This window comes from Numida meleagris, chromosome 6 (assembly GCF_002078875.1).
Source record: "Numida meleagris isolate 19003 breed g44 Domestic line chromosome 6, NumMel1.0, whole genome shotgun sequence".
Lineage (NCBI taxonomy): Eukaryota > Metazoa > Chordata > Aves > Galliformes > Numididae > Numida > Numida meleagris.
This window is the reverse complement of record NC_034414.1, coordinates 44,689,634-44,716,678: the sequence shown is the minus strand read 5'-3', so window position 1 is coordinate 44,716,678 and position 27,045 is coordinate 44,689,634. Positions and strand designations below refer to the sequence as shown.

At 35.2% G+C, this 27,045-nt stretch overlaps 1 protein-coding gene across 2 annotated transcripts in view; it reads right to left on the bottom strand.

Annotated features, from left to right (window-relative positions):
* TTC8 (tetratricopeptide repeat domain 8) overlaps positions 211 to 27,045 on the bottom strand; it is a 40,703-nt gene continuing 13,868 nt past the window's right edge. Inside the window, exons 4-15 of one of the 2 annotated variants that reach the window (XM_021402750.1) lie at positions 24,416 to 24,479; positions 24,092 to 24,251; positions 23,170 to 23,259; positions 19,530 to 19,574; positions 13,399 to 13,484; positions 11,410 to 11,497; positions 8,852 to 8,962; positions 6,770 to 6,909; positions 5,327 to 5,501; positions 3,854 to 4,039; positions 2,557 to 2,640; positions 211 to 905 (exon numbers count right to left, since the gene is read on the bottom strand). In XM_021402750.1, the coding sequence (XP_021258425.1) occupies positions 789 to 905; positions 2,557 to 2,640; positions 3,854 to 4,039; positions 5,327 to 5,501; positions 6,770 to 6,909; positions 8,852 to 8,962; positions 11,410 to 11,497; positions 13,399 to 13,484; positions 19,530 to 19,574; positions 23,170 to 23,259; positions 24,092 to 24,251; positions 24,416 to 24,479 (1,346 nt within the window). In that variant the 3' untranslated portion in view covers positions 211 to 788. The remainder of the gene's footprint in view (positions 906 to 2,556; positions 2,641 to 3,853; positions 4,040 to 5,326; positions 5,502 to 6,769; positions 6,910 to 8,851; positions 8,963 to 11,409; positions 11,498 to 13,398; positions 13,485 to 19,529; positions 19,575 to 23,169; positions 23,260 to 24,091; positions 24,252 to 24,415; positions 24,480 to 27,045) is intronic. The other variant, XM_021402751.1, reaches the window with a different exon arrangement.

The window sequence follows — 27,045 nt, the reverse complement described above, 5'->3', positions numbered from 1 at the left end:
TCCCAACTGTTAGTATGCATTTAGCAAGATTCTTACAAATGCTTTTCACTCCCTGAAATGAAGATTGAGCTCTCTCTTCTTGGTAGAGAGGAATACATATATTTTTGCTTAGTACCACTCCTGCTGTATTTCAAAACACTTAACAGCCTCTGACTCTTAACTTGCAAGGTAATAAGGATGTAATTTTAACTTACATAAGTAAAAGCAACAAACCATACAAATTGGAATTTATTTGATTCATAAAGTACAACAAGGAATATAAGAACTTCTGTTTTATCTCTATACCAAACAAACACATTTTTTGTTACCATAGCTTTAAAACCTAACGTTCAGTTAGAAAGTACTCTATCAAAAGCCAAGTCTGAAGACTTGTTATGAAGTATTCTTATTCTCTGCGGCTCAACAGATTGTCACACAAGAATACTTAAAAACTTCTTTTTCTGCAGAAAAGTCAGAAAAAATCTTCAGAGATGTTCATTAATATTAAATGCAGACTTATTTGTTAATAGATCAGATAACTATTTGGAAGTTTTCATACTGGCAACATCCTGCCACTTCCGTGTTCTCAGTTGTATGTAAGTGAAATGTTTTCTAGCTGTGTTTTGATAAATCATGTGTTTTAAGATAACAGAAGCTAATGAGGACTCTCAAACCTTTCCTGCTACTCTAAGTAGCATAGGTTTTGCAACAGGAATGGATTAAGTACATTTTACCTACTTAGAATAAAATGTATGGGACATTAACTCTGGCTAACTTTAAGCTGATTTTACATGACTGAAAATATGCCATCAGAGCATAGCAAAGCGTTCTTTTAGTTGTTTGATGAGTTGCTGTGTATCAGCGTGGCCTGGAAATGCTTCCTGTGACTTCTGAGCTGCCATGTAGCTCCTCTGAAAATCTCCAACCTGTAAGAAACACACAAACTAATTTTGTAAATACAAGCATGACAGCATTTGCATCATACATTTTGTGCACTACATTTCTGAAGCTCACAAATGTTTAAACATAGCTGGTCCTGAGAATGACCATGTATGTACCTCGTACTTACTTCAAAGGGTGAGGAGAAAAAGACAGAAGTGTGATTTATTTATTTAGTTTGAATGGGAGGTGTGCACCAAGACATTAACTTTATATCCTACCTGACTTGGAGAAAAGACAACAAGGTACAGTGTGCTTGCTACTTAAAGGATACAAGCATACAAGCAAGGAGAAGGAATAAAAAGGGGAAGACCTGATTTTAAATTTCATTAAAGTGCTGTCTCATAAATAGAGAAAGGAGAGAGCGAATCAGGAACCTGCAAAGGTCACAACTCCATGCAACTTCCTGCTTCCTCACAGAGAGACAGGCATAGCATCGGAGAGCTGATTAAATGTATGTTGCTCCTTTGCTGTTTTTAGAACTATGTTTGCACACTGTTTCCAACTTTATTTTTTTCCCTAAATAGCCAGCAGTTTTTGGGAAGAGGGGAGTGCATGTAAGTAGAGCATCTTAGAAAGCGGGTTCAGAAAAAAAACCACCAAATCTTTGGGACCCTGTCTAGAAAAAGTGATAGTTTCTGGATGGGAAGGGAGAAGCCTACAGAAAGTGTCAGTAGGAGACCTTTGTTGCCTTTGTGTCAGTCAATACAGCTTTGGTACAGCAGTTATTCTCTGAAGAGAAGAAAAACAGCCCTGGCCAGGGAAGCTCTGTCTTGTAAACCATCCCTAACACCGGATCTTTTATCACACTGCATTAACAGCTAGATGACCTTGCCATCTGTCTCCTCCTACAACCAATGCAGTTCTTCTGGGCAAAAAATACATAACAACATTTGCAAACTAGGATTTACTCCTTAATAAGTAATTATAGAATGCAATTATCACAAACTGTCTTCTATTTCACAATGAAGATATGTTTACAAATTAACGAGTTATCCTCTCTTTGATGTGTGTACTTCAGTATCTGTAGGAGTTGTGCTGCCACACAACACGGGCTCATAACAGAATCTTGAAGTTGTAGGCTCAAGCCAAGGAGTACTTTTTTTCCAATTCTGGGAAATTTTGAGACAATTTTCTCTTTATTAGTGGTACTGCCAGACACTGTTAATTCAGTGTCTGCAACTCTCATTATGAAAAAATTATCAGCACACAAAATTCAGTGGTCATAAAGCTGAAGAACAGACATTCTGTTTGAAATCACTAAAATCATGGGTTAAGAACTGGTATTCTTTCAATAATTACTGTTAAATCATTTGATACTATTTCAGTTCACATTCTGAGAAAGTAATTGACTGTAAAGACATGGAATGATTAATGGATTGTTCATCTTCCATGCATATTTGAAGAATTACAGTTACTCTAGCTAGTTGACTTCTCTCAAAAGCAAATATCTGAATGACTGCTTTTACACAAACCTTGTGGTTATTAAAATGAAAAGGTAACTTAAGTTTTATCTTGAGTTTATGCATTTTGTATTCTTTTGTCCTACCTATTTGGAAAGAAAAAAGTAGTAACAATAAAAAAAACTACCCCAAGAAGGCTCAATTTTTAGATTTTAAGAACAGGACAATGCCTTACCTTCTCTGAGAGTATTGCAAAATTAAAATGGGGCTCATACATATGAGGTGCTAAATATGAAGCAGTCTGCAGCAAAGCTCTTGCCTGTGTACAGAAAGAAACAAAAAATTTAAAAATCTGTGAAGGAAGGAGGGTGGGTAACAAGAATATAATGCAATTTTTGTATTTCTTTAAAGAAATAGTTCAGAGTTCTCTTCTATTAGGCCTTAATAGACTCCGAAATGACCATGCATTCTGTTTTGCTCAGCCTAAATTGCCCAAATGTTTTTGAAGAATATGGTAAATAGTTTCTCCCACGAAAGAAAGAAAGAAAGAAAGAAAAAGATCTGTGGGCCTAGGATGTACTTTTAAACAAATCACTGAGGGAATATGAAGCTGTAAAACTCAACTCTGATTAAATACTGAACAGTCTACTTGCTGGGTCAGTCCTTCTTATGACCAACAAAATAATGTTAAAAACTAATAACAAATTAAGTATCAGAGCATGCACCTTCATGCCACAAATTCAATAGAAAACGTGGATCAACTTGTAAACCCAGTCACTAAAACATGGAGAACTTGGAAGTATATCAGATCTTTTAAAAACCATGATATCTGTAAAGTGGAAAGGAAGAGAGCATAGAATTCATTAAAATTCCCTCAATCCAGCAATTTTGAACACGTGCATGCAATAACATTGTGAAACAAAATAAATTCAAAGACAAGCAAAATGTCTTCATATTTTTCCCATACTTTTTGCTCTGAATGATCCTGATTTTTTTATTATGCTTGTGATGCAAAAAGAAAATTGAAAATTTTAAGCTGGAAAATAAAATACAAAACATTTGATTACAATGTAAAGGCTCTCTAGTCCTAGTTACTAGCAATGGCTTCCTCCAGAAATGGACAGAAGTTCTACCTGGGATTTAAATGTCAGTAGTATGACTGAATATGAAACTGAAAACAAAACTGAACTTCATTTGTCATTGAAAACACCCAGTGCCGGGCTCACTTCCACAGTGATCTCCAGCCTACCTGAATGAAGTTAACTTCAGAATGATTTGCTCTTAAAAAATGTATTTTAAAAAGTCATTATATTATATTGTAGCTCCCTGATGTCTATGTGAACACCATCAGAATAGTTTTGCTCCCATGCAGAAAAGTTAAATAGTTCACAGTAATTCTAATGGCTCAACAAACAGTATCTTTCATTGCATGTGTATAAAAGCGATTGCTTTCAGCCAACTGTGTATGTCAGTCACACAGCTAATTGCAACATAACATAGCATACTCACTTCAGGTAAAATGAACCACCAACCTTACTGACATGTGCAAGCAGGCCAGAGGAAGCATTCTGCTTAGGCACATCTTTAACACCAACCTGTTCGATGTGACCTTTTTGCATTTCCAGCACAGCCAAGTTGTTGTAAGCTTCTGCGTAGTCATTATTGTTGACTAACGTCAGTTTGAAACACTGGTAAGCCAGATTCAGGTCTCCTATCCCCTAGAAGTAAGATTGCATTTTAATTTGTGAAAATATCGGAAACAACATGCATCTGTTTTGTTGTCTTGGTTATCTTTTCATCCGTATATACTACCATGAAATGCAAATTACAATAAAAACACACTGATCAGAACGATGTGTGCCTTCTTCCCAGATCATCTCATTTGCTTCTCATTCTTTACCCAGGCAGCATTATTCCTCTCCAGGAAAAATTTCCATGCTAAAAGTGAGATTCAGTTCATCCAATTTAACTTTTATATGGCTAAAGTATCATCAAAAGACCATGCAATATGATACCTTTTATAGCAAGGTAATAAAAATAGAGATGCCTCCAGGGAAAAAACCATCTTGCTTCTCAGTCTTTTCATGGATTAAAAAACCAACCAGTATAAACCTCCTTATTAGAAGACTGAAAAAGGGAGATTAATCTCTTTGTATGGAGCCACTGATTTCTTTAATGCTCTAGTTTTCGGACCAAGACTGATACAGCTTCGGGTTAAACCTTCTAAGTGAAAAATGCTGAAAAATACATGCACATGAGTTGAAATTTCGGTGTATTAGGCAGTATAAATTAATTTATTTATCCTAGTTGCTGTACAGACGAGATGAGCAGCTGAGTTTTTCTTGGATTTAAACAGATATCAGCATTTGGATAGAACCCGTACGAGAAAGCTAACAAAAACATTATTTAGTAACCCTATTCTGGGCTGCTAAGCAGAGATCTAACACATCTTCTGGAAGAATATCCATTAAAATGGGCAATTAATACAAATTAGTGCACAAACTTAACAAATTTTATTACACAATTATGAAATATTTCTGTTGCCTACCATGAGAGGATGATGTGCCTCCTCAGCTACCCACTGCTCAGCACTTTTTATGACCAGAAAATCAGTCTAATTCTTTATGTCACATAAGTTACAGCCCAGAGAAAAATATGTTGAATTCAATTTTTTGTCAGACTAGCTTGCATTCCAGCAAACGCCCCTAAGGGCTGGGACATATTGCAAATTTCCAGAAAGAATGGAAGGTTAAAGATGGTTGGGGAGGGAGTGTCTTCTAGTTAGAGTAAATCCCATTCTGTGGTCATGTACAGAATTTTTTTCTTTTGCCTCTTCTTCTCTCCTGAAGAGAAAATAAACCCTTAATTAAGTCTGTATTGTACTTTATCCAGGACAATATTGGGTTTCAAAATTCAGAGCAGGACAATGATTCCTTCCAAGCTATTCTTTTTCCAGTTTCTGTAAAATAACACTTTTTCAGAAGGACTGTTAATATTTTTCATACCACAGCCACGTGTCCCAAGTTGTACCACACATCTGCTGTCTCCTCTTCATTTTCAGCCAAAAACAGTGCACGTTCAAATGAAGTTAGCGTCATATCATACTGCTGGGCATAGAAGCAACAGAGGCCCAGATTGTTAAAAAGCTGGTAGTTATAAACACCCATCTGCAGGAGCCGTCTACATTGAAAGAAAATATTATTTATTTTTTAGATCAATTTAAAATATGGTTTCTATTCTAAATGACGAAATTATCTTCTCCTCACTCTCTATTCCAAGAGAGTGTGAGTAAGTAAATTTAAGTTAATTTTATTTTGTGCTCTCAGATGATTTTGTTATAGTCCAACACTTGGTAAAGGTTTCACGAAGGGCAATGCAGAGCATTTCTAGTTAGTAGAATTAGAGCTGTGCAAAACAGTCTTCATGTAAATTAGATAACTTCTGGCATTTTGAAAGTGTCACGTGATCTGACTACTGTGAAACAGAGCTGTACACAGACTTTCTCCATTTCCTCTTTCCAGTCCCTTAACCTCAATCAGACTGTAATTTGCTCCAGCTAACTCTTCAGACTTCAAATTTTCACTTGATTCCTATCCTTCAGCACCACTTTAATCAGTACTACTATATCTAGTATATGAATCTACACTGATCTTACTTTTGAAGCATAAGTCAAGTTTTGATTCAAATTGATTTTGTTTATTTGTCTTTTAGGATAGAGATGATTTATAAAATTCTGTTGGATTAATATTTATAGGGAAAATAGGTATGCTAAGAGGGCCAAGGGTATAAGACGGCTGCTGTCTTCAGTATCACCGAGTTTCTAAATCCAAAGCATAAAGCAGCTCAGGTACAGCAGAAATGACATAGAAGTGTTTGTACTGACTTCATCTGCTCTTAGACTTAGGAACATGAGTCAGACTCCTTTGCAATCTGGCTGTATTAAAATAAAAACCAGGCATCATTTAACAGTCTTTTTATTACTTGCAGCAGAACACAAGGGAACTCCAGTCCACATTCAAGTAAGAGGTTTTGTGGTCACAACTACCCATGACTTCAGGTAGAGTTTTTCAAAGCCCACTCCTTCTCCAAAGGCTGAATAGGAAGCCCATATGCTTCCTGAAAGCAAATGAAGTTGAGAGTAAGGCACAATGTTCTTGAACTGCCTTGTGTTGTGAGAGAGATTTTCTAGTTTATTAATCAAACAATGATTTCAGTAACCTCTTGATACTTCTACAAGCTTCATGTGCAGCAGTGACAAATTTTTAAAAGAGATGTAATTATCACTGGCAGAGAAGATATGTAAATTGGCGTGCTGATTTTATGATCTTTCTCCAAAAGCTTTATCAACCTCCTAAGTCAGTCTCCTAATGTTCTTGTTTTGCTATCAGCATTACAAAACCCAACCCCCAGGCATTCAGTTCCTCCGCCCTCCCCACAAGAGTAGATACCTATAGAACCGTAGAGCTATCTCAGGCTGGTCAGAATAAAAACGGTTACTGCCAATGCACGCAATGGCTTCCACATGAGTATTGTCCTGTTTTAAGACATCTTTATAGTACTCTGCAGCTGAAGAGATATCGTTCATTTCCTATATAAGGGGAAAAAATCAGATTAATTCTACCTTTATCAGCAATTTTTATAATAAAACTTACTAAAATGTCTATCTACTGAGTGCTTTATCTGTGTTCTGAACAGTACTTAGCTGAGATTAATACCGTATGCGCTTACAGTTCACTAATTGTACAGTGCTAAATCACTGATTAGCAACTTCCTAAGTGACACACATCCACGAGAAGAATGCATTTATCAATGCTGGCTATACTTGTCATAGTTCTATGCCATTGGTACAAAAAAGGTATTAAGGAAAAAAGATTGGTCATAAGCTCAGCATGTACTATGGGTATTTGTTAGTTTTTGCATGATGCCTTAAGATACACAGTACTGTCCAGTCGATTTCCCAGTATGGAATCATACAAAAGACTTATTTCCCCTGTCAATGTCTCAATTATTTTCAATGTTTTCTAAGTCAACTCATGAATTGCTTTGAACATAACTGAGAATCTAATTGTATATGAATAATTATTATGTGACTTTGAAAATAGGAATCATGGATTTATTACCAAAACTTGTACTTGCTAGGACATGCCAGTTAAAGAGAACTATATTTTATTTCAAAATATGCTTGGATATATGTTAGTTGGCAAATGAATCAGGGTGGACTCCTTGCTGTAAACAACATCACCATTTCTGAGGAATGCAAGTCACCGCAGGATCCTGCTCCATGTTAGAAGAAAATAAAGTAGTTAAAAACATATTTTTGTGTTTAGAGAGGAATAATCTCTACCTGTGTGCTGTAGATGGACTGTACTCTCAATCTAGAGAAAAAAGCAAACTTTTATTTATCCTTGGCAGCACATTTAGCCATTAAAAATGTATTTCCTGTCATTAAAGGAAACAGTACTAAAACTGTCCTTGTAAAAATAATGCTTTTTTAAAACCAAATAAGGTCCACAACTCTTTCCACAGCCAGAAGGTAGTGGCAGAGAAGAAAAGCTCTGAGTAAGATGCCTGATGCATACATTCCATTTATGACTGTGTAATAAGAACAGCCCTGTGCTGCAGTACAAATCTTTGCTAATAAAGCTATAATCCTGCACTCAGGTGTCAGTGTAAAACTATATCCTGTCAACTGTAGGCTTCTATTTAATAATTCCTTAAAGGGTTATGCAATGTTATGTATATGGTTCTGCAGAATCATATCCATATTAAAAACTGTTTAACAATTCAGAAAGAAAAGCCTCCAAAAATTATGCAGCTGTTTTCTTCCTTCCTGAAGGACAAAAAGGATTTAATATGAAAATGGATTAATGCTTAGGGGTTAGATGAAAATGATGAGAATAGGAAAGAATGCCAACTATGAATGTAGAAAAAAGAACACCTCGTGATTTTGTTTAAAACATTGGTTTGGGAATAGCATAATTAAGTCCTCCACCCAAAATGAAGATACACATTTCAAAAATGCAAAATACATGGTTACCAAGCTAAACTTAAACAACTACTTTAAAACTAATCATACTTAACAACAATTTCCTTAACTAAAAAACAAGTTCCAACTGTTCTCACTGGCTTAAGAAGTCAACAGTGACTTACAGGACAATTAAGACAACACTGATCGGTAGCCTGTCTCACTGCTTAATCCTGCCAGCAGGCTGTTGGTGACTTAAGCAGTTTTAGTCCAATTTAAAATGCTTGTAGATGAGCTAGACCTAGATACATGGACAACATCTGGAACACTTGACTTAATGTGGTTTTGCTTCTGCACGTCTGAACAAGGGAAAATAGGATTTCACTGTTGTGATGAACCACTGAAATAAGTGTCCAAGACTCCCCTGACGCTACTTATTTTTGCATTAATGATACTGTAAATCAGCATACTTAATTTTTGATGCCTTAACAATTATATTCAGCTTTTGGCTCTTTTACTTACTGGGGCAGCTAACCTTGGCAACAATTACATAGTGCATGCATACCTCATAGATTCTGGCAATTCCACAAATAAGAGTCACTTCTCCTGGAAATCGTTCTAATCCTTGCTTGAAAAGGTTTAGTGCTGTTACAGGTTGATCCAAACGCAAATACACCTAAGAAAATAAAGTGTATAAAAAAGTCAAATGTCTTTTATACTCATACTCCTGCTCGACAAGGAAGGTTAAATGGAAGGAATGAATCCTCCCACATTAGCTGAGATTGTGAATAATACCACAAAAGTAAGGCAGCTAATATTGAATAAAGATAAAATAGGCTAATTAAGATAATTACATTTGCACACATAACGTCTAGAAATTATTAATCTGGACATTACTAATAAACTAAAAAAGTTATTTATCACCATATCAAAATAATAAACTTTGACACTGAGGTGAAGGTATTACCTTGAATATTTTCATGTTTAATATTGTTTTAAAAATGTACTTTTGGGCTTGACAGTACTGGATATTGAGGTTTATAGTGCTGAAATAACAAAATATTTTACTTAGTCAAATAAGACTGCACTGCACCAGGCAGCGCTGCTGTCAAATTTCCTTACTGCTCTGCCAACTTTTCCTCTCATAAATAATAAAATCCCTTAGCAGCAAGAGGGCATTTCAGTCCCGGTGATTTTGGCTTCTGTGTTGATTATGACTACATGTGATGTGGATAACTTTGTGTGATAATTAGATAGAGGATATGAACGTGTTGATAGGACCACCTCTGCAACTGTCTGAGAGTACAAATCTAAAGCCCTCCTGCTGCAGGGTATCTTAAAAAGCAGCTACAGCAAAGGAACCCCCCCATCCCCCACTCACCTACTTTGGGAAACTAGATGACTACAGTGATTAATGTCTCCCACTGAGTGTAAAAGTGTTTTGAGTGCTCCTGATGGAAAAATATTACATTTAATAATAATACTTGATATACTTGAAATTTTAATAAGCTGGAGGTTTTGTTTATTTGTTTGCATGTTTGGTTTTTGACCTGATCTAGCCATGAAGCACAGCTATCTTCATATTCTTAGAATAAAAACTGTAAAAAGGGGAGGAGAGGAAACTCCGTAAGATATATTCCTTTTAAAAAATATTTTTATCTTTGTTTATGAAGTATGTTTTATCTTTTATCTCGGTATAAAAATCCTATTCCCAGCCCGACTGCGTCACGAAATACTTTGTAACTTCCCAACAATCTTGACTTGTTTAAATGGCCGTTTTTTTTTTCAGTTTTCTTTCAATCTTTTACTTTTTCATGAACTATATTTCAAGGGAGAGCTAGCTTTCAGGAAAATATAAAAAAACAACTGCTAACTGTTGTTATACAGAATATAACCAGAAAACTAATAGGGATTGTGGTATTGGTCAGTTTACACTGAACTTGAGGTAATCCTATTAGTTTTTTAATGACTGCTTAACTCAAGACTTATCTTTTCAGTACTGTCAGACTGAGCTATAACTCAGTGTCCTACTCCGCTGCCTGTCCACCCACAGTCACTAACTCATGTTGTGTGATGCCTTCTACTTGAGTAGCTGATCTATGGAGTGGGAAGTGGAAGTTCAAATCTGCTCCTACATGAGCTAGTGGTGAGAGGTGGCAGTACATATCTCCTGTAATAAATCACTGTTTGTTAGTCCAATCAGTCTGTCAGTTCAGAATCATTCTGTGTAGATCATGTTTTTTGCAGAGTGACTCCTGTTAGTGACAGAATTCTAAAATGACTAAGCTAAACTGAATAAACTAACTCAAACTGCTGTACTGAAGACAAGTCTTCAGATATAAATGATGGTAATTTACATACTAAAAGTAAGCAGCTCAAGAAGTACAAAGGTACAGCAAGTATCATAATATGAATATCTGAATTATCTACTCCTAATGAGGATTTTTGGATAGACATGAGACAGCTGCCTTGACAAGAGCTGACAGCGAAACTGACTTCATCTCTTTTTAGGACTAGAGGAAGAAAAATGCAGGTTTAGTCTCTCAGAGACAATCTCACTTTGAATGTCTTAGAAAATGCTTAGACTCTGATATGTGTGAGATCTGCAAACAAGTAATTCTGAGGCTCAGCTGTGCTATTTGCTTTCTTAAGGATTTTAATGCCTTTATTTAAACAGAACATTCTCTGCTTCAAGGTCTCTGACTGCTTCCTTTAAGCTCAGTTTGTTTTGACTTCACTTGTGAAACTACAATTTTGATCTTCACTCTTCACTTACTGATTTATTGCATTAGTTTCCTAGGAGACCATGGATAGCTACACTATTCCTCATACTGGAATTCCAATAATTATTTAGCTGTGTAATCCTCACTGGAGTTTAGAGTACAGAATAGAGGAAGGTACCAGAAGGGTTTTTTTTTCCACGAAATCTGGAAGGTCCAAAATCTTTTTCAAGCTATAGACTTCAATTTCAACTGTAAGAATCTTTTGTCTCAGGTCTGTGTGGAGATCACACACTATAATCTCAGTGGTGTTATCAAGCTCAATACTCAGCTCTTCTGGTGTATGGACTTCTCAGAGAGAAGTAGGAATTTCAATTCATTCCGAAATAAGCAAATGACTTACTTTTGCCAAATACAAGATTGTATCAACCATGTCCTGCTGCTTGAGAGCTGACTTAAATTGTTTTTCAGCTTCTCGATATAATCCTAACCTAAAGAGACAACAGAGAGATGTAGAAGGTTGAGTTTTTTTATTATTATTTTTTAAATAAAAGCTTATTAAGTAATGGAGCAGGGCACACTAAACCAAAAAGGAATTGCCCAAAATCATACTTTAAGGTCATGCAAACAAAACTCATGTTGTTGAATATATTGAGATTATGAAGGCAAGCATTTAAAATTATGAAAAAGACAAATTCATGAAATCATAATTCTATGGAAGACAATAATAAGCAATCCTGGTTGTCTGATATAAGTGCACCCTGAATGACTGTAAAAAATCTTTTTGACTGAACATATACATAGAATCATAGAATGAGCTAGGTTGGAAAAGACCTACAAGATCACCTAGTCCAACCATCCACCTACCACCAACAACCCCACTAAACTATGTCTCCCAACGCTATATCTAAACGTTTCTTGAACACCTCCAGGGACGGTGACTCAACCACCTCCCTGGGCAGCCCATTCCAGCGCCTGACCACTCTTTCAGAAAAGTAGTGTTTCCTAATGTCCAGCCTAAATCTCCCCTGCTGCAACTTGAAGCCACTACACTTAACATTCTTTTAGTATTAGCATTCATTGCTCTTCCTTGAAAAAATAAATATAAAACCTCAGAAATTCCTGCCATGAAAATTAATATTGCTAAATTAAACCATTATCTGTGGTTGCCATATGTTTCCCAGTGAATACAGAGAACCCTACTTAACATTTTTAATCTTACTAACAATAGTTCTCTCTTCTCAGTTATTTATGTAAATATTCTTAAAAGTAATGCATAGTCCCACATGAAAGCAACTGCTTTATAAATAGCAGTGGAGGGGTCTGCTACTTTGGATAGAAAGGACAGTAGGACATTGCTTGCTGTTTTTTCATATAATTTTGCAGAGGAATATGAGAATCTCTGGGTCTTGTTCAAGTCCCCAGATGGGAATGTATTCTGGCTGCATATCATTAATAATAACAGTAAAATAATGCTGTTTCTGGTTTCCATCTTCTGGAATAGACATAACAGAGGCCCAGTCCTCTCAGATACCATCATCTCATTATAATCCCGTATTTCTACTCCTTGGGTCTTCCTGCCCAATGCAAAACTGTCTTGTTTAACTGTTATTTCCTGCATCACCCATGATCATTCTATCTAAATTTGCTCTCCTTAAGCTTTCTTTCAAAATATTTCAAAATATTTTTCAGTTTGTCTTCTGGACACACAGCCACAGTTTCCTTGCCTTGGCAAGTTCTCTTACTCTCCCAGTTCCTCATCAGCAAACACTTTTTCCTAGAAATGATGAAACTTCCATTGCTGATATTAGAAATCTTTAATGTATGTTGAATTAAAAAAAAAATGCTGTACTGTAAGCTACACCACAGCTTTGTCTTAAGTTCATGTAAATCATTTGCTTTGTCTTAGAGGAGGGCATGTGCCAAATCTAAAAAATTCCCGTGTTCCAGCTCTGAGGCCTTGGCATCTTTGGAACTGTCTGGTACTCCTCAGGCAATATATTTCTGGCAGATGCTGGCTAACCTTGAAGTTTCCTTTTTTATTATTTCATCAATCTGAAAATCTCATTGCCAGTTGACTTCTCAAGCCAATATTCTCACGTTCATTTTGTTAACAGTCGTTTTGTTTATTTACTAACTCTTCAAACAATGACTTGAAAAAACCTTAATAAAGGTGAAGCTGCAAATAATTTAGTTACTCCAAGGTAGTCAATACTGGTGCTTTTCCCTCCAGCAGCTGACCATAATCTCTAATCTCCTTGTATTAAAGTACTGTCCTTTCTAACTAAAAACACTGAGCTATTTTTGACTCTTCATCATTGCACAGTACACACAGCAGCTCAGGTCCTGCACTTCTACCCGGTGATCAAAGAAGAAATGAACAACAGCTTACCTATAGAAGCACTTCCCAATTTGGACTTTCCACCACCAGTCCTTGAATTGTGCATGCTCAGTGGCAAGGGCTGCCAAATCTAGAGCCTTCCAAAACAAACCCATCATCTTAACATTAGTTTCTTCAATGTTTATATGAAGAAAAAAAAACATGAAGTGAACAGCATAAAGACTTTTCTAAAGAGAAAACATTGAACAAACAGTCCTTGTAAACCTGAGGAGGGTGCGAAGCTTTATGTTTACTCTTTTTACAGTTTGTTGCATAATCTAAAAGGATAACTTTTTTCCTAACAGTTTCTAATAGTGCAAAGAGAAAATACAAAATTAATTTGATTATAGTCCTAAATTACTGCTTCAGAACTCCAGACTTCCCTTCTTTGATCACGAAAATTTGTTGAAAACAAGTAGTAATATGCTAAAATAAAGAAATTGTTCAGCCAGTTTGAAATACTGCAGAAATTGTCATCTCATTGCTAATATCAGGCTGCCTCCACTTCTTGGAACTCTCAGATGTGTGCAGTGGGAAATGCTTCTTCCTTTAAAAAGTCTACAATGTAAATAATAATTCCACAATAGTAAAAATGGACAAATACTCTCAAGAAATAGCTATTGATAAGGGTGGAACTCTAGAATCAGTTCTGCCTGGTATACTGGAAACATAGGTATGCTAATCAATGTGCTGTCATTGGCTATCACAGACAGAATCTATGGCTTTTTGTGTTTTAGCTATCATTTCTAGACTCTTCTTCAAATAAATTGATGTTTTCTGTACCAAAAACTACCAAGAAGCAATTATTACTGTTTGTTTATCAAAATTACAGTTTCACCCAGAACATATCAAAGTCATGCAGTGTGTTACTTTTCTTTTAGAGATAGTCTTAAAAGCTTTAAAGGAGTAAATTTATAACAAAGAAATTATTTTCGTTGTTTTAATGAGCATTTTATACATCACAGAGATAAGAAACAAGATGTCTGTTACAATCAACATAGAAAAATTCTGTGCACTGCTCAAATTTGTAGCACAAAAAGCAATATTTTCCAGGAAAAAAAATTTTCAAATGCTTGAAATATGATAGAGTCTAATTTAGTGACACCTGCCTTTGGGCTTGATTCCTCTTTCTTTGCTAGCAAAATGAGGCTGAAGTAAGCAACACAGAATGGCAAAGTCAGTGGAATTGCAACAACTTAAGTTGCTCTCTTTTGTTTCTTTGAAAAGGAATATTTTTTTGTAGAAATTTAGTTTAAGAAGTTGCACTGATGGTGTCCTCAAATGGAGAGACAGTTGTCAATCTCAGCTTCTGTGACAGGAGTGAGGAAACTGAGGAGGGCTTACAACTCTGAAGTCACTATTTGTTTCAGCTATGAGGAATCCTAGAAGTCCTCACGTGGCAGAGCTTATCTTTGCTGCCTTTTGTTTCTTAATAGCTTTGCAAATTGCACAACAGGACTCCTGGACACAACAGCTACAGTGGGGGAAAAACTTGCTTCAAGACAAAAATCACATTTCCATTCTAGATAAATACTTTCAACTGAAGGTATATAAGCAATTCTGTACCAGTATGCTTCTCTGGGAAAATTCTGGAAAGCAGTTGAGGATGAAACATCACTTCATTTTGTCAAGTTTTCAAATTTGTAAAGAATGTGTGCAAATGTCAAACACCACACCTGTTTCTAATGGGGCACAAGCAGTCACATAAAACAAGTAAGGATCATACTATAAATAACTTACTTTAAAGCGCCTTCCTTAGAGCGCTCTGGTGACAAGGATTCAAGGAGAAGGCCTGAATTTCAAACAGCCATCCCTTCTGTAGCTACAAATTCAGCTTTCTTTCTGGTACCCTAATTATTTCTGAAAACTATTTTATGCAAGGCTAACAATTCTGGCTGTTATTGGAAAGGAGGAACTAAGACTGCTTCAGGCTTAGTAGACCATAACAAGAGTATTTTTGCTGCTAGTGCAGATCTTGAAATCTTACTGTGATCTAATTACTAGCATCAAGAAATGAAGCACAACTTCATTTTGAAATTAGTTTCTGAAACTCAGTAAGTCTTGCTTTTATACGTTTCTGTTAAGGAAATGGGAAAGGAGTAGGAATATCCTATTCCTGATCTTTTACACGTAACCACAAGATCCACAAATATTATCATCATTTTGAAAGTGTTTGCCTAAAAGGGCTTAATGCATATCAGGGTCAGATTTCTGCACACCAGTAGCTAGACTTTCTGCTGCTATTACAATGAAATCTTTTGACAGTGTGGACTTTGAAATATTAGTTACTTTGTTAAAATAGACTTTCAAAATATTTCAAGTTCATTCTGATGCAAACTTCTTCTTCTTCAATCACACAGTTTAGGTACAAATCAATGTTCAACTTACACAGACAGCATGTTAATTTAAAAACAATAATAACCGTACTAAGTGTTCAAACTGTCCTACACCCCTGTGAATTGCTGAGTATTGTTACAGTCATACTAATATCTAGTAGAGAGAGACAGTACAGACTGTAGATTGACAGATACTGTTACCTACTTTCAAGAATTTTCACTTGTAATGTACATAGCAGGAAAAAAAAAAGATTGTCCAAATAATTCTAATTAATTCTAGGATAGTTATAAACTAGCATATATCATCTGGGAATGCTGGTCAGCTGAGATTGTGACTCTGTAGAGCACTTAGCATATTTATTCATGAATGTAGGAGTCTTTATCGTCAGCAGCCTTAATCCTGTGAAGTCTTTCATGGTGTACTTAGCATGATTCTGAGACTTTTTTAAAGTCTAATTTTAAGACTAAAGTTATTTATTTTTTAACAATTACTCTCCTTAGTTAACTGTGCTATAAACTAAGACTTTCAAATCATTTACCAGCTATAACTTAGTAAATTACCACAGTTCTACAAGCTGTATTATACTATGGTATTGCAAAATTAAATCAGTAAACATACATTTGTTTCAAACTTGGTAATTTCATTCATGGCGTTGTGCATGCACCAAGAAATTATATATATATGGAAACAACAGGAGGCGCCTGTTGCCTCTTTCACATGCTGTTGGATAGAAATAATTCTCCCAGCAATTGTTATGGACTAAATTCTTACTTGTAGGCAAACCAACAGGATAATCTAGAAAACAGCTGAGCAAATGACATCAGCCATGGTCAATTTAAAACAATTTCTTTTGATGAGTGTCGTCTGAAATTCTGTGGTTTGTAAATCTAACATAATTCAATTATAAATAGATTTCTATTAGGGAGTATAAACTTCAGATTATTACAAAGAACTAGAGACTATCACAGGTCTTAATTTCTGGACCCAAGTATATATTGTACATTCTTTGTTCTTTCTCAGGATAAAATGTATTGTCATCATTACTCACCTATGAATAATGGTAGGATAAAATGTCACAGCCTACCACTGAAATAAGTAGAAGCTGAACTTTTTCTGGACAAGTCTTTTAAACTGCTCTGCTCTTACTGCATGCAGACTATAAAATGGCATTTAGAAATACTCAAGGAATATAGAAAGCGTACACCTTCAAAACAGAACAAGTCAAGAACAGTAATGGATAGGGTAATAGGAGTTTCTTCAGAGAAGTATTTAATCTTTCAGTCAGTTAGATGAAAGAATTTTGAATGCATTTTCAAGTGCCAAATAAGCTCACTGCTCTTCTTCCTTCCCCCAAGTTTATGACAATTGATAGATTACAGATATATTTACCGCATTATTTCTGCAGTTGAATGCACATTGATTAATGATATTCCTAGCTGAAATTGCCACATTTTTTTTCATTCTACAGACTGGTTGAATACTAAACAGAAGCAGAGTAATAGAACTGCCGCCTTTGCTTTTTAAATAATAGTACAATTGAAAACATATTGTTCTAGATCAGCATAGTGACAAAGGAACATACCCTCACTATTACTTTTGTGTTTTATTTGTAAAACTGCAGGAAGTGGTCTTCAAATTCTAGCTATGCAGACAGACTGCTACTAGAGCCTTTTCCATTGGTACAGTCACAATAAGCCAATTCCCCAGGGTTTGATCTAAGCTCTTCATCTCATCTTACGCAGAAAGTTGTTTTGTACAAAGATGCAAGAGATGTCACTGAATGTTGAATGATCAAGTGAGATTCCAATCAACCTTCAAACCATTAACACGTCTACTGAATCCAAAATGATCAAAATCTTTTCAGGGAGAAGGGAGAAAATGAATCAGTGAAATGCCTTTTTAGGAAAGGTGAATAAATAGTGACACAGCTGAGTTAAAGCAAAAATTATTTATTTTTCTGTTTATGAAAATTTCATGCAGATGAGATTCAAAAGGCAGGAAGGACAGTTTGGAGAACTGAACTGCAATGAAAATAGTAGAGAAGAAGGTGCAGAACAAAAGAGAAATAAATTCGAGCATAAGAAAGCAAACTGAACAGTCCCCTCAAAAACTTCAGTAAAACCCATTACAAACTAAAGGCACCTTGTACTGTGAACTAAGACATATATTTTTTTCTTGGACAAGATGCTATCATTACCCATAAATGTCAATCTCTCTCTCATTATATGTTAAACAGTAGTGACTAAGATGACACTGACACTTCTTTGCTTAAAGATTTATTGAAGTGGCTAGGGTGCATATAAAACCAGTCAGAACTTTTCTTATAATTCAGCCAGTATTCCTGGATTCTCAGCAGAGATTTCAAAGCACGTGCAGTACAGTGTAAGAGCATTTTTTGGAGTGCTTGGAAAATCGCTTGCTTTATATGAAATTACCTGACCAGGCTAAGGATCCTGGCATGTCCTTCAAGTATAGGTTACGTGCTGTGACCAACTGTTAGTGAACAGAGCTCCAAGTAACTAACTGTTCTAATTATTAGAGGCATAAAAAACAGGCCCTTGATGTTGAGTATGAGAATATGTAAATGCTAACTGCAGTTTCTCTCTGATGTATCTGACACTTGCACTTACTGGTTCAACCACATTTTGGATTAACAGTGCATTGCAATTCAATCCTCTTAGAAAAATGCTATGCAATAAATTGACAGTGTACCACTATAATCATTTGATACTAGATTAAAAGCTTCACATAGCAGTACATTTGGAATTGGTTCTGATCTGTGTTGTCAACAACAAAATATATTTGTGGGTTATTAACTGCTGAAAATGACAGTATCAAAGAAGTAGCATTGGAATTTAACTTTGTATCTAATCACACACCAGTTAGTAGTACAGCAGAATGCACTATTGACACTAGCAATTCTCTGATACAAACTTCAAGCAGAAATTTTGATTCTATTTCAACTTGATGCATATATCCAATAGAGTACGGAAATATTTTGACACTTTTTTAATTCAGTAAACTAATTATTTCCCTGGATGAGCTGCCAAAACATTTCTGCAACCTTTCTTTCTGAAAGCTTAAACAATATGTACTCAAATTTGATCTTCACACTCAGTGCAACAACATATGAAGAACAGCAGAAGAAAATTTTTGGACAGTGTAAGAGGCAAACTATATCATAAGGAAAACTTTGGAGAAAAAATGTTATAGACAATGGTATGGACAATATACTCTTTCCCTTGATGCTACAGAACACCTCAGCACTATGGAATTAAATTTCTAACAAAAGTGTCCAAACTGCTATTGATATTTTATTTTTCTGTAGTTAATACATTTCATTTCCATTCACTCAAATGCATAAGCAATAATCTCAGTGGTTTCAAATGTCAAATAATGCTCATGACAATAACTAGCTACTTGTATTTTATCAGATATTTTCACTTTCTTCTTGTAATAGACTATCTATCTCCTATCAGTTTATGTCAGGCCTTGGATGCTCTGAATCTTCTAGACAGTTCAATAACCAGACATGTAATACTGCTCAGACTCCACTAAATTCTGTAAACGTGAAACCATTAAATTTGGGAATCTTACCATACTGATAGATAAAGGATCTAATTTTACAACATTAGAATCTTTTGCCTTTCAAAAAAGAAAGAGAATAATCAGTATCTTGGTATCTGCACTTCTGTATTAAGATATGAGGTACTACCTGGATCCTTAGTTTAATAGAACAGAATACTAACAGTTATAATGGAACAATACTTAATAAAAACTGAAAATGGAATATATGAATTACTTACATTTTTTACATCATTTTCATGGTGAAAAATATATTCAAACAGTGCCTGTCGGAAGAATATTTAAAACAGTCATATCTGAAGGTAAAAAATTGTAAACGTTATCTAAAAGGAATCCAGAATCTTGATTACATCAGGTAGAAAGTAATTCTTTTTGCAAGCAATTATATTTACACATCTCAGCAGCTGAAATATACAATTCACTAAGACCTGAACAGATAAAATCTCTAGATGTGCTACATTGTCATTACAGGAAATCATTTAAATCTTAACTTACTGCAAGTGTTTTTAAGCTTTGGTCCTTAAAACTACCTAAAAAAAAAAAAAGCTGTAATTTGAAAATGAATGTAAATTTGAAAACCTGGTACCATTTTCATGACTTTTGGACTGTAAAATCAACGAATGATCTAACAAAGACTTTCTGTAAAGTTTAGGTAAGTGCTTCCATACAGCTAAATCTAATTAAATTACACATATATTTATTAGCTATGTAAGCTGAGCAAATTGTGCCCTAAGAAAAAAAAAACACTCTAGGCCCTACATAATTTGGGGATCTGTAGAAGAAAAAATGCCTTTTTATTCATAAATGATAAATGCTAACAATATGGCATTTCTGAAATTCATACACAACATAATCATACCAAAACTTAAAAAAGGAACATATGTCTCCTGTGCTATGCTAACTGCTAGTAATACTACAACAATTGCAGGGCAATATAACTTCATTTTTTATTAGTTCTTTATAAAACTAAACAACTAGTACTACCTTCTAGCTGTTATAAACTGGAATATTGAAAAGTACATAACAGGAAATTAGCATAACAGGTTATTAACATAACAGGTATTTGAAGTGAATATAATGATGTTGAAAGAAACTAGATTTCTAAAGGGAGTCTTGAAGCCAGAAATGTAGTAAGGCAGTAATGACTGAGTAGTGGTGTTTTTTTGAATGTTGACCCTTCTGAGCATGCAAATTTCAGGTCTTAATTGCTTCTCATTGTGTCCATTAAAACAAAAACCTAAACTTCCCTAGATGAAAATATTAGCTCAGATCCACCTTCAGGAAACTAGAAAATTACTAATAAGTTGTCGTGTCTGGTGAGGAAGTAAACCACAACTTTTCTTCTACTTCTGCTCAGAAATGCATCTGCACAGATGATCAAAAGAAAGTAAAGAATGATTACTAAAAATGCATTTACAGGAAAATTAGAATAGACATTTATTTATAAGATGAACAGAAGTAAAAATAGCAAAAGAATAGAAAATTAAGAAGTAGTAGCACATCTCCTCCACCAGTTCAATAATAAGGAAAAATATCAGTAAAAGTGAGTAAATCTAAAAGTGATTAAAATGATATTATCTTGGATGGCTGGCATAAGGAATTTACTGCGGCTGTCTATCTATATACATGACCTTCAAAAGGATTTAAATGACTCAACATTCACTTAGGTAAAAATATCTAGAATGATCTTAGTAACTCTATTAAAGACCCAAAAGCTAAAGAAGATAAAACTTCCTGTTTCCTAGCAGAAACCAATTGCTAACTGAGATTTAACAGAGGTTCTCTCTGGGGACAGTTGATAACTTCTATGTCTAATATGGAGTTTCCTGCAATAGTCCATAACAGGGCTGATGCTAGCTACAGGCAGAGACAAGTGACTTAGCAAACTTTATTTGTCCATTCCTTTATACTTCAAAAACTAGGAAGACATGGTCAAGCAATTTAAAAATAGATATTCTAATTTAAAAAGACATATGATACATACATTTTCCAAACTAAAGGAAGAAGTACATAGGAGAAGTAAATACCAACATGAATACAAAGACTAGTTATGTGAATTTAAGAATTGCAAGATTTATTGTCTTCTTGCACCTCAGAGAGGTGACAGCTCAAAGAGTTTTAAAACTTTAATCAGTGATTCTCAACACAAAAGTACAGTCTGTAGTCTCACCTCCTGCTTTGGCTTTAGCCTTAATGCTGTCTTATTCAGTAAAAAAAAGTTTTAAATCCATGTAGATCCAAGTTGAAACTCAGATCTTACATTCTGTGAGAAACATTAATGTCATAATGTATTAGCTTTGTAATACTGACAAGTACACTTGCTGCCTATGGATGTTTCCATGAGGACTGTTGATTTATGTTTTTTGGCTTAAGCTTCTTTTCACATGAAATTGAAGGACAGAGCTACTCCATCTTCCTAGAAAATGCCGATTAAAAAATCGTTAAAAATATCTGCCGTGAATTTGCCGTGAATAAATATTCAGTAATAAAATATCTGCACGGAATGTTGCCGTGAATAAATATTTCATAAGAAAGCTAACCTACGTACTTAAATAGTATACACATTTATCAAAGAAAAAATAAAACCTAGCTGTCTTTAAGAAGATCTAAGCTTAATTTCCTAGAGATATGTCTTGTGCTCCTTAATCCTTCCAAGTTTCTTACATTCTCCCTATTTTAAAAACTTTAGTCGGCTTAGAATAATGTGTGTGCTGAGTGATTGCTAACAAGAGCATAACTGAACAGAAGGCCTGCAGTTTCTTCCAAACTGGAAAAGAACTGGTTTGTAGCTACCCTCAGTGGAGATGATAGTTTGCAAGTCTTTCATTATCTAGGTAGACTAGAAATTACTATCTAAATCAAGTTTTAAAAAGCAGCTTGAAAAAGCAAAGGAATCGCTAACCATGTATGAAAAAATAGTAACTAATGTTTTAGAGTGGGAGAGCTAACTTCCAGCAGCAAAATATTAGGTATTGCCAGTCTTCTAAAAGCGTTCACCACTGCATTTCTCAAAGTAGCCTGAATATATAGGGGTTCTATCACTTCTAGTTTGCCAGTCAAACATAACTCCTGAGAGTCTGTTCAATAGCCATTTGATACTTTGTGAAAAACAAGTTGTTGGTCTCAACCAACATTAATTTTGTATGATCAATGTGTGCACAGAAAACATGTTCATCTACACAACTGGTCATGTTGAAATAGATTCAGCTGAAGAGCCAGAGTGATAAATCCTTCATTACACAACTTCTGGGTCCCTTCCACTCAGAGCAGAAACCCATAAATTGGACACATAACCTGGATAAATCCGTTCTGTTGGCAGAAAGTATCAGTGATTATCAATCATAAAATCTTAATTGAAAATGAAGATTAATTCGGAAAAAAGAGTTTAAATCTTTTTATATAAAAAAGAGTGTTAACTCATGACATAAAATCAGAGGGAAAAATCGAAACCATTTGAACATTTTTTAGACCAGGACTACTGTCTATTTGTATAACAGGACTGCATTTTTGGCCACTTAGGATTATTCTACTGTTTTTTTTTTCCTCTTGACTCTTTTTTAGTTGCCCATCATCACTCATATAGTCATAGTTCAAGGCAATTTACTAATAGGGTATTTTATTCTATCAAAATGTTTTTACTGGCTTATACTTTCAACATTATTGCTTCACACATATTTTCAATTTCAAGTCTGGAAACCACTGCCAGTGCATAAAAAGTAAGTAACATACAGTTTTTCTCAGTTTTACATCTTAAACACAGTTCACCATTGTTTCTATCTCCAATCCCGTGTATAGCTTCATAAGAATGATGACAGAAAATCAGAAACAGATATCACAATGATAACCAAAATAGTTACGTACCTTTGCCAGTTCAGGTTTTTGAGCATATTTTGATAAATTCAGTCGAGACACATTTATGAAAGGGCCATCTGGGTTTGTTATCATTGAAGCCTGAAGGGGAGAAACAGGCTTTTAAGTGAGAAGAACCCCTACACTTTTACGACAATTTCTCAAAATATTAGCAATACACCAAAAAGACTGGAAACAATGCAGTTGTAGATGTATTCCTCTGCTTTGTGACAGAGATTCTTCTTCGCAATTTTCATCTTTTTCTGAAACTAAGGAATCTGTCCTACTCTCAGACACTCCCTGAAAAAGGTTACATGAACTACTTTCTGGAATTACCTTTTACTTTCCTCTCTTCACTACTTGCATAGTTGCACGGACTGAAGTCAGGTGGGATATGAAACAAAAAAAAATCTTCCAGAAAGGTTTATGGAGATCAGTCCATACTCGTGATAGAATTTGTAAATAACATGATGTTAATTAGTATTAAACATTCATGCCAGTTGCAGTGTGTTAATGTGGCCAATAGAACAGAATTAAACTAATAGACTTTATTTTCTTTATCTGATGAAGTGGTAGATATTGAGAGATTAGTAATTGCTTTGTAGTCAACAGAAAAACTTGAAGGTTCCAGCATGCTTATGGCAAAATCATGTTGTAGTCCTTTCACTATCTTCAGTGAATAAAAATTGGTCTCACAAAACTTGTAAATTCGTGGATTTCTGTGAATTTTTGTGAATTTGCAGATTGATGTACATTCTGTCCATGAACAGACTAGTAAAGTAATGAGGTAACATTTTCAAACTTAACTTTGGAAACAATTTAAATAAAAATGCTGACATTCCTCAAACTTGAGTTTAGACGCAGCTTTATGTCAAGTACAGTATCATTTGTCCCAGATACTACGATCAATTCTAAGGACAGTCAGGCAACTTACCGTTCCTAACCTGACATATCTCCCAGAAGCACTACTGATTGGACGAGCTGTGAGAGCTGTTCGAGGTGTTTTTATAGCCTGTTCCATAGTACTTGGCCGTCCACTTTGTGTACTTGGTCTCACAAATCCTGAAATAGGTCTTCCTGACTGAGTTACTGGCCTGAAGATATTAAGCACATTATCCTCATGTCAACTGGTATTTACTGATATTTACTGATAGAGAGTTTAAGTAATTACATCAGAAATATTTCATTTTTAGGAGCCAAATTCAGGATATGCTTACGGACAACTTTTCACATTTTAAAAAAATAAATTATCACATACCTAACTGCTGGGCTGGGGCCTCCACCTTGGCTAGTTCCAGGGAGTTTCAAAGATGTTCCTGGTCCTATAAAGTAAGAGCATTGCTCACTTCATCTTGAGATACTGCACTCTTGTCCAAGGGGCTTTAAAAAAATGCCTGCGTCTGACAATAAATGGGAAATTTCTTGGTTCGAACTGGGGAGTCATAGCACTAGACAAGGAAGACCAGAGGAAACAAACTGCACTACCAGTAAATTGTTAGATTATTGCAAGAAACCTGCTATCATGACCATGGGAAAAAGTTATCTGTATATTACTCTTCTAGTTCTGTCTTTCCCTTCGCCCCTTCTCTATAGATGTTAAGTATGTGCTGTTCCTCTTTACTTTTCCTAAAGAAATCTTACTGATTTCAGAGTACTCTCCACTAGTACCTGTACAGCATCCATTTCATTAGTTTAAGTTATCATTTGAACCCTTCTCCTGATGGAAGGCAGGCAATATTGTTATTGTACACATACTGCAGACTGTCTTCTCAAGAAGAACATCTTAGAATAGCATTTAAGAAAAAAAGGCTATTGGAATTACAAGATCAAGCTATTTTAAAATGGTTTATTTTCTGCCAGGGGTTAGAATAACAGCTGGCCTTGATTAACTAAGTTAGAACCTTCAGCTACTGGGCAGGCCTTCTCACAACTTCCTGTTTTGACACTGAATCATTAAGAATTACTAGATCATGAATATAGATTTTTCATTACCTTTATTGATATGCTATTATAATCTTTTTTTCTAGCCTCCTATAAGAATATCTAAGACTTGGTTTTAAAAATCTGGTTAAAAGCATGATATGACATATACATTTGCTGGTGTGTCCACCGCTTTGTTAACATGTACAGAAGGAAATGAGATTTAAGTTGAAAAAGGCGGTTCTTGACAAATCATCTACTTGTTATCTAGGTACCTACGAACAGTTCTTATCTCAAACATTTCCAAGAATTGAAGTTATACTGATATGTAGACAGTTTTTGCCTTGATTTTTTCACGTCTGCCCTTTTTTCAGTTTTCTCTTTCTCTCCCATCGTCAGGATGTAATTACCTCTGAGACACTACCATTTCACTGTTTAAGCAAAGAAATAGACTTGTCCAGATAACCTCAACTCAGTCTAAATACTTTCAAGTTTTCTTAAACCAGGTTGACATCAAGCATTTCTGCCTCTAATCTTGTAATAGTTGTTGGTAGTGGTTATATCTAAAATTAACTAATACAAAAAATGTATCAACTATGATGTCCTTTGTAAATCCAAGTCAATATGTACATGATGCTGAAATAAGGACCTGAACTCAGGATTCTCTCTCTTCTGGCTAGCCACATTTAGGCTCCCTGTTGCTTACTTGCTCTTTAAAACACCATGAATCTTGATTTTTTTTTCTCCTCAACAGAAAGAGTAGACAGTCCACCAAAAAGAGTTTCTAATATGATACCTAGGAAATTATTCTTTCTTCTGAAAAATTGGCAAAGTGGTTTCCAACTTTTTAGGTTAGCAGACAGTGAGCCAGTCCTCTACTTCCTAAGCATTTTTTAAAAACTATCACAGCCTCCTGGTTTCAGCTGGGACATAGTTGATCTTTTCTTCATTGTCTCTGGTGTGATGCTATGTTTTGGCTTTGGGAGAAAAATAATGTTTAAAACACACAAATGTTTCAGTTGTTGCTGAGCAGCACTGTACAGAGCCAGTTCAACTTCTTGTACTGTTCTGCTAGGAAGGGGAGCTGAGGGGGTACTAGGAACTGGCAGGGGATAGAATCAGGACAACTGGCCTAAACTGCCCAAAGGGATATCCCATACCGTATGGTATAATGTGAAAACTATAAAACTTAGGGGAGTTGGCTAGGGGGTGGCAGCTGTGGCTTGGGGACTGACTGGGCATTGGTTGGTGGGTGGTGAGCAATTGCTTTGTGCATCACTTGTTTTGTAAATATATATTATAGTATTATCTCTACTATTATTATTTTCCTTTTCCTTTACTGTCTTAGTAAATAGTTCTTTTTATCTCAACACATGAATTCTACTTTCTTTTTCTTTCTTCCCAATTCTCTTCTCTATCCCACTGAGAGAGGAGAGTGAGGGAACAACTGTGTTGTACATTACTGCCTGCCAGGTTAAACCACAACACACAGTAAGATAGAAAAGACAAGGCATTAAAAATCTCTTTTCTAGATATGTTTTTAAATAACACTGATTGTTACGTGCTTTCAGCATACTTGGAGAACACTTGCCAGATTAGTTCCCATGATTTCACCTCAGACAACTCAGTTTTCAGTCCTGCATTGAGAATCACAACTGAACTAGCTATGAACAGCCATCAAGAGGAAACAGTTCATGTGGCCACTAGCAGCTACAGAATTTAAGAGCTTAATTTCAGCAGTTGATGATGACTGCAGAGGATTCCTTTAACTCCCTAGTTAATAAAACAGTTAACAGTATTTAATGTCCAAAGGTAACACACTAGAACTTTTCTGTAAAATGATGCTGTAAGGTGTTTGTATTAATAAACAAGAATGCTGGAAAATTAACATGGCAGAACAATAAGAATTTAAAAATGTGTAGAATATAAATTTCAGAATTAAGAAGAGCCATAGAAAAATAGTTGTTT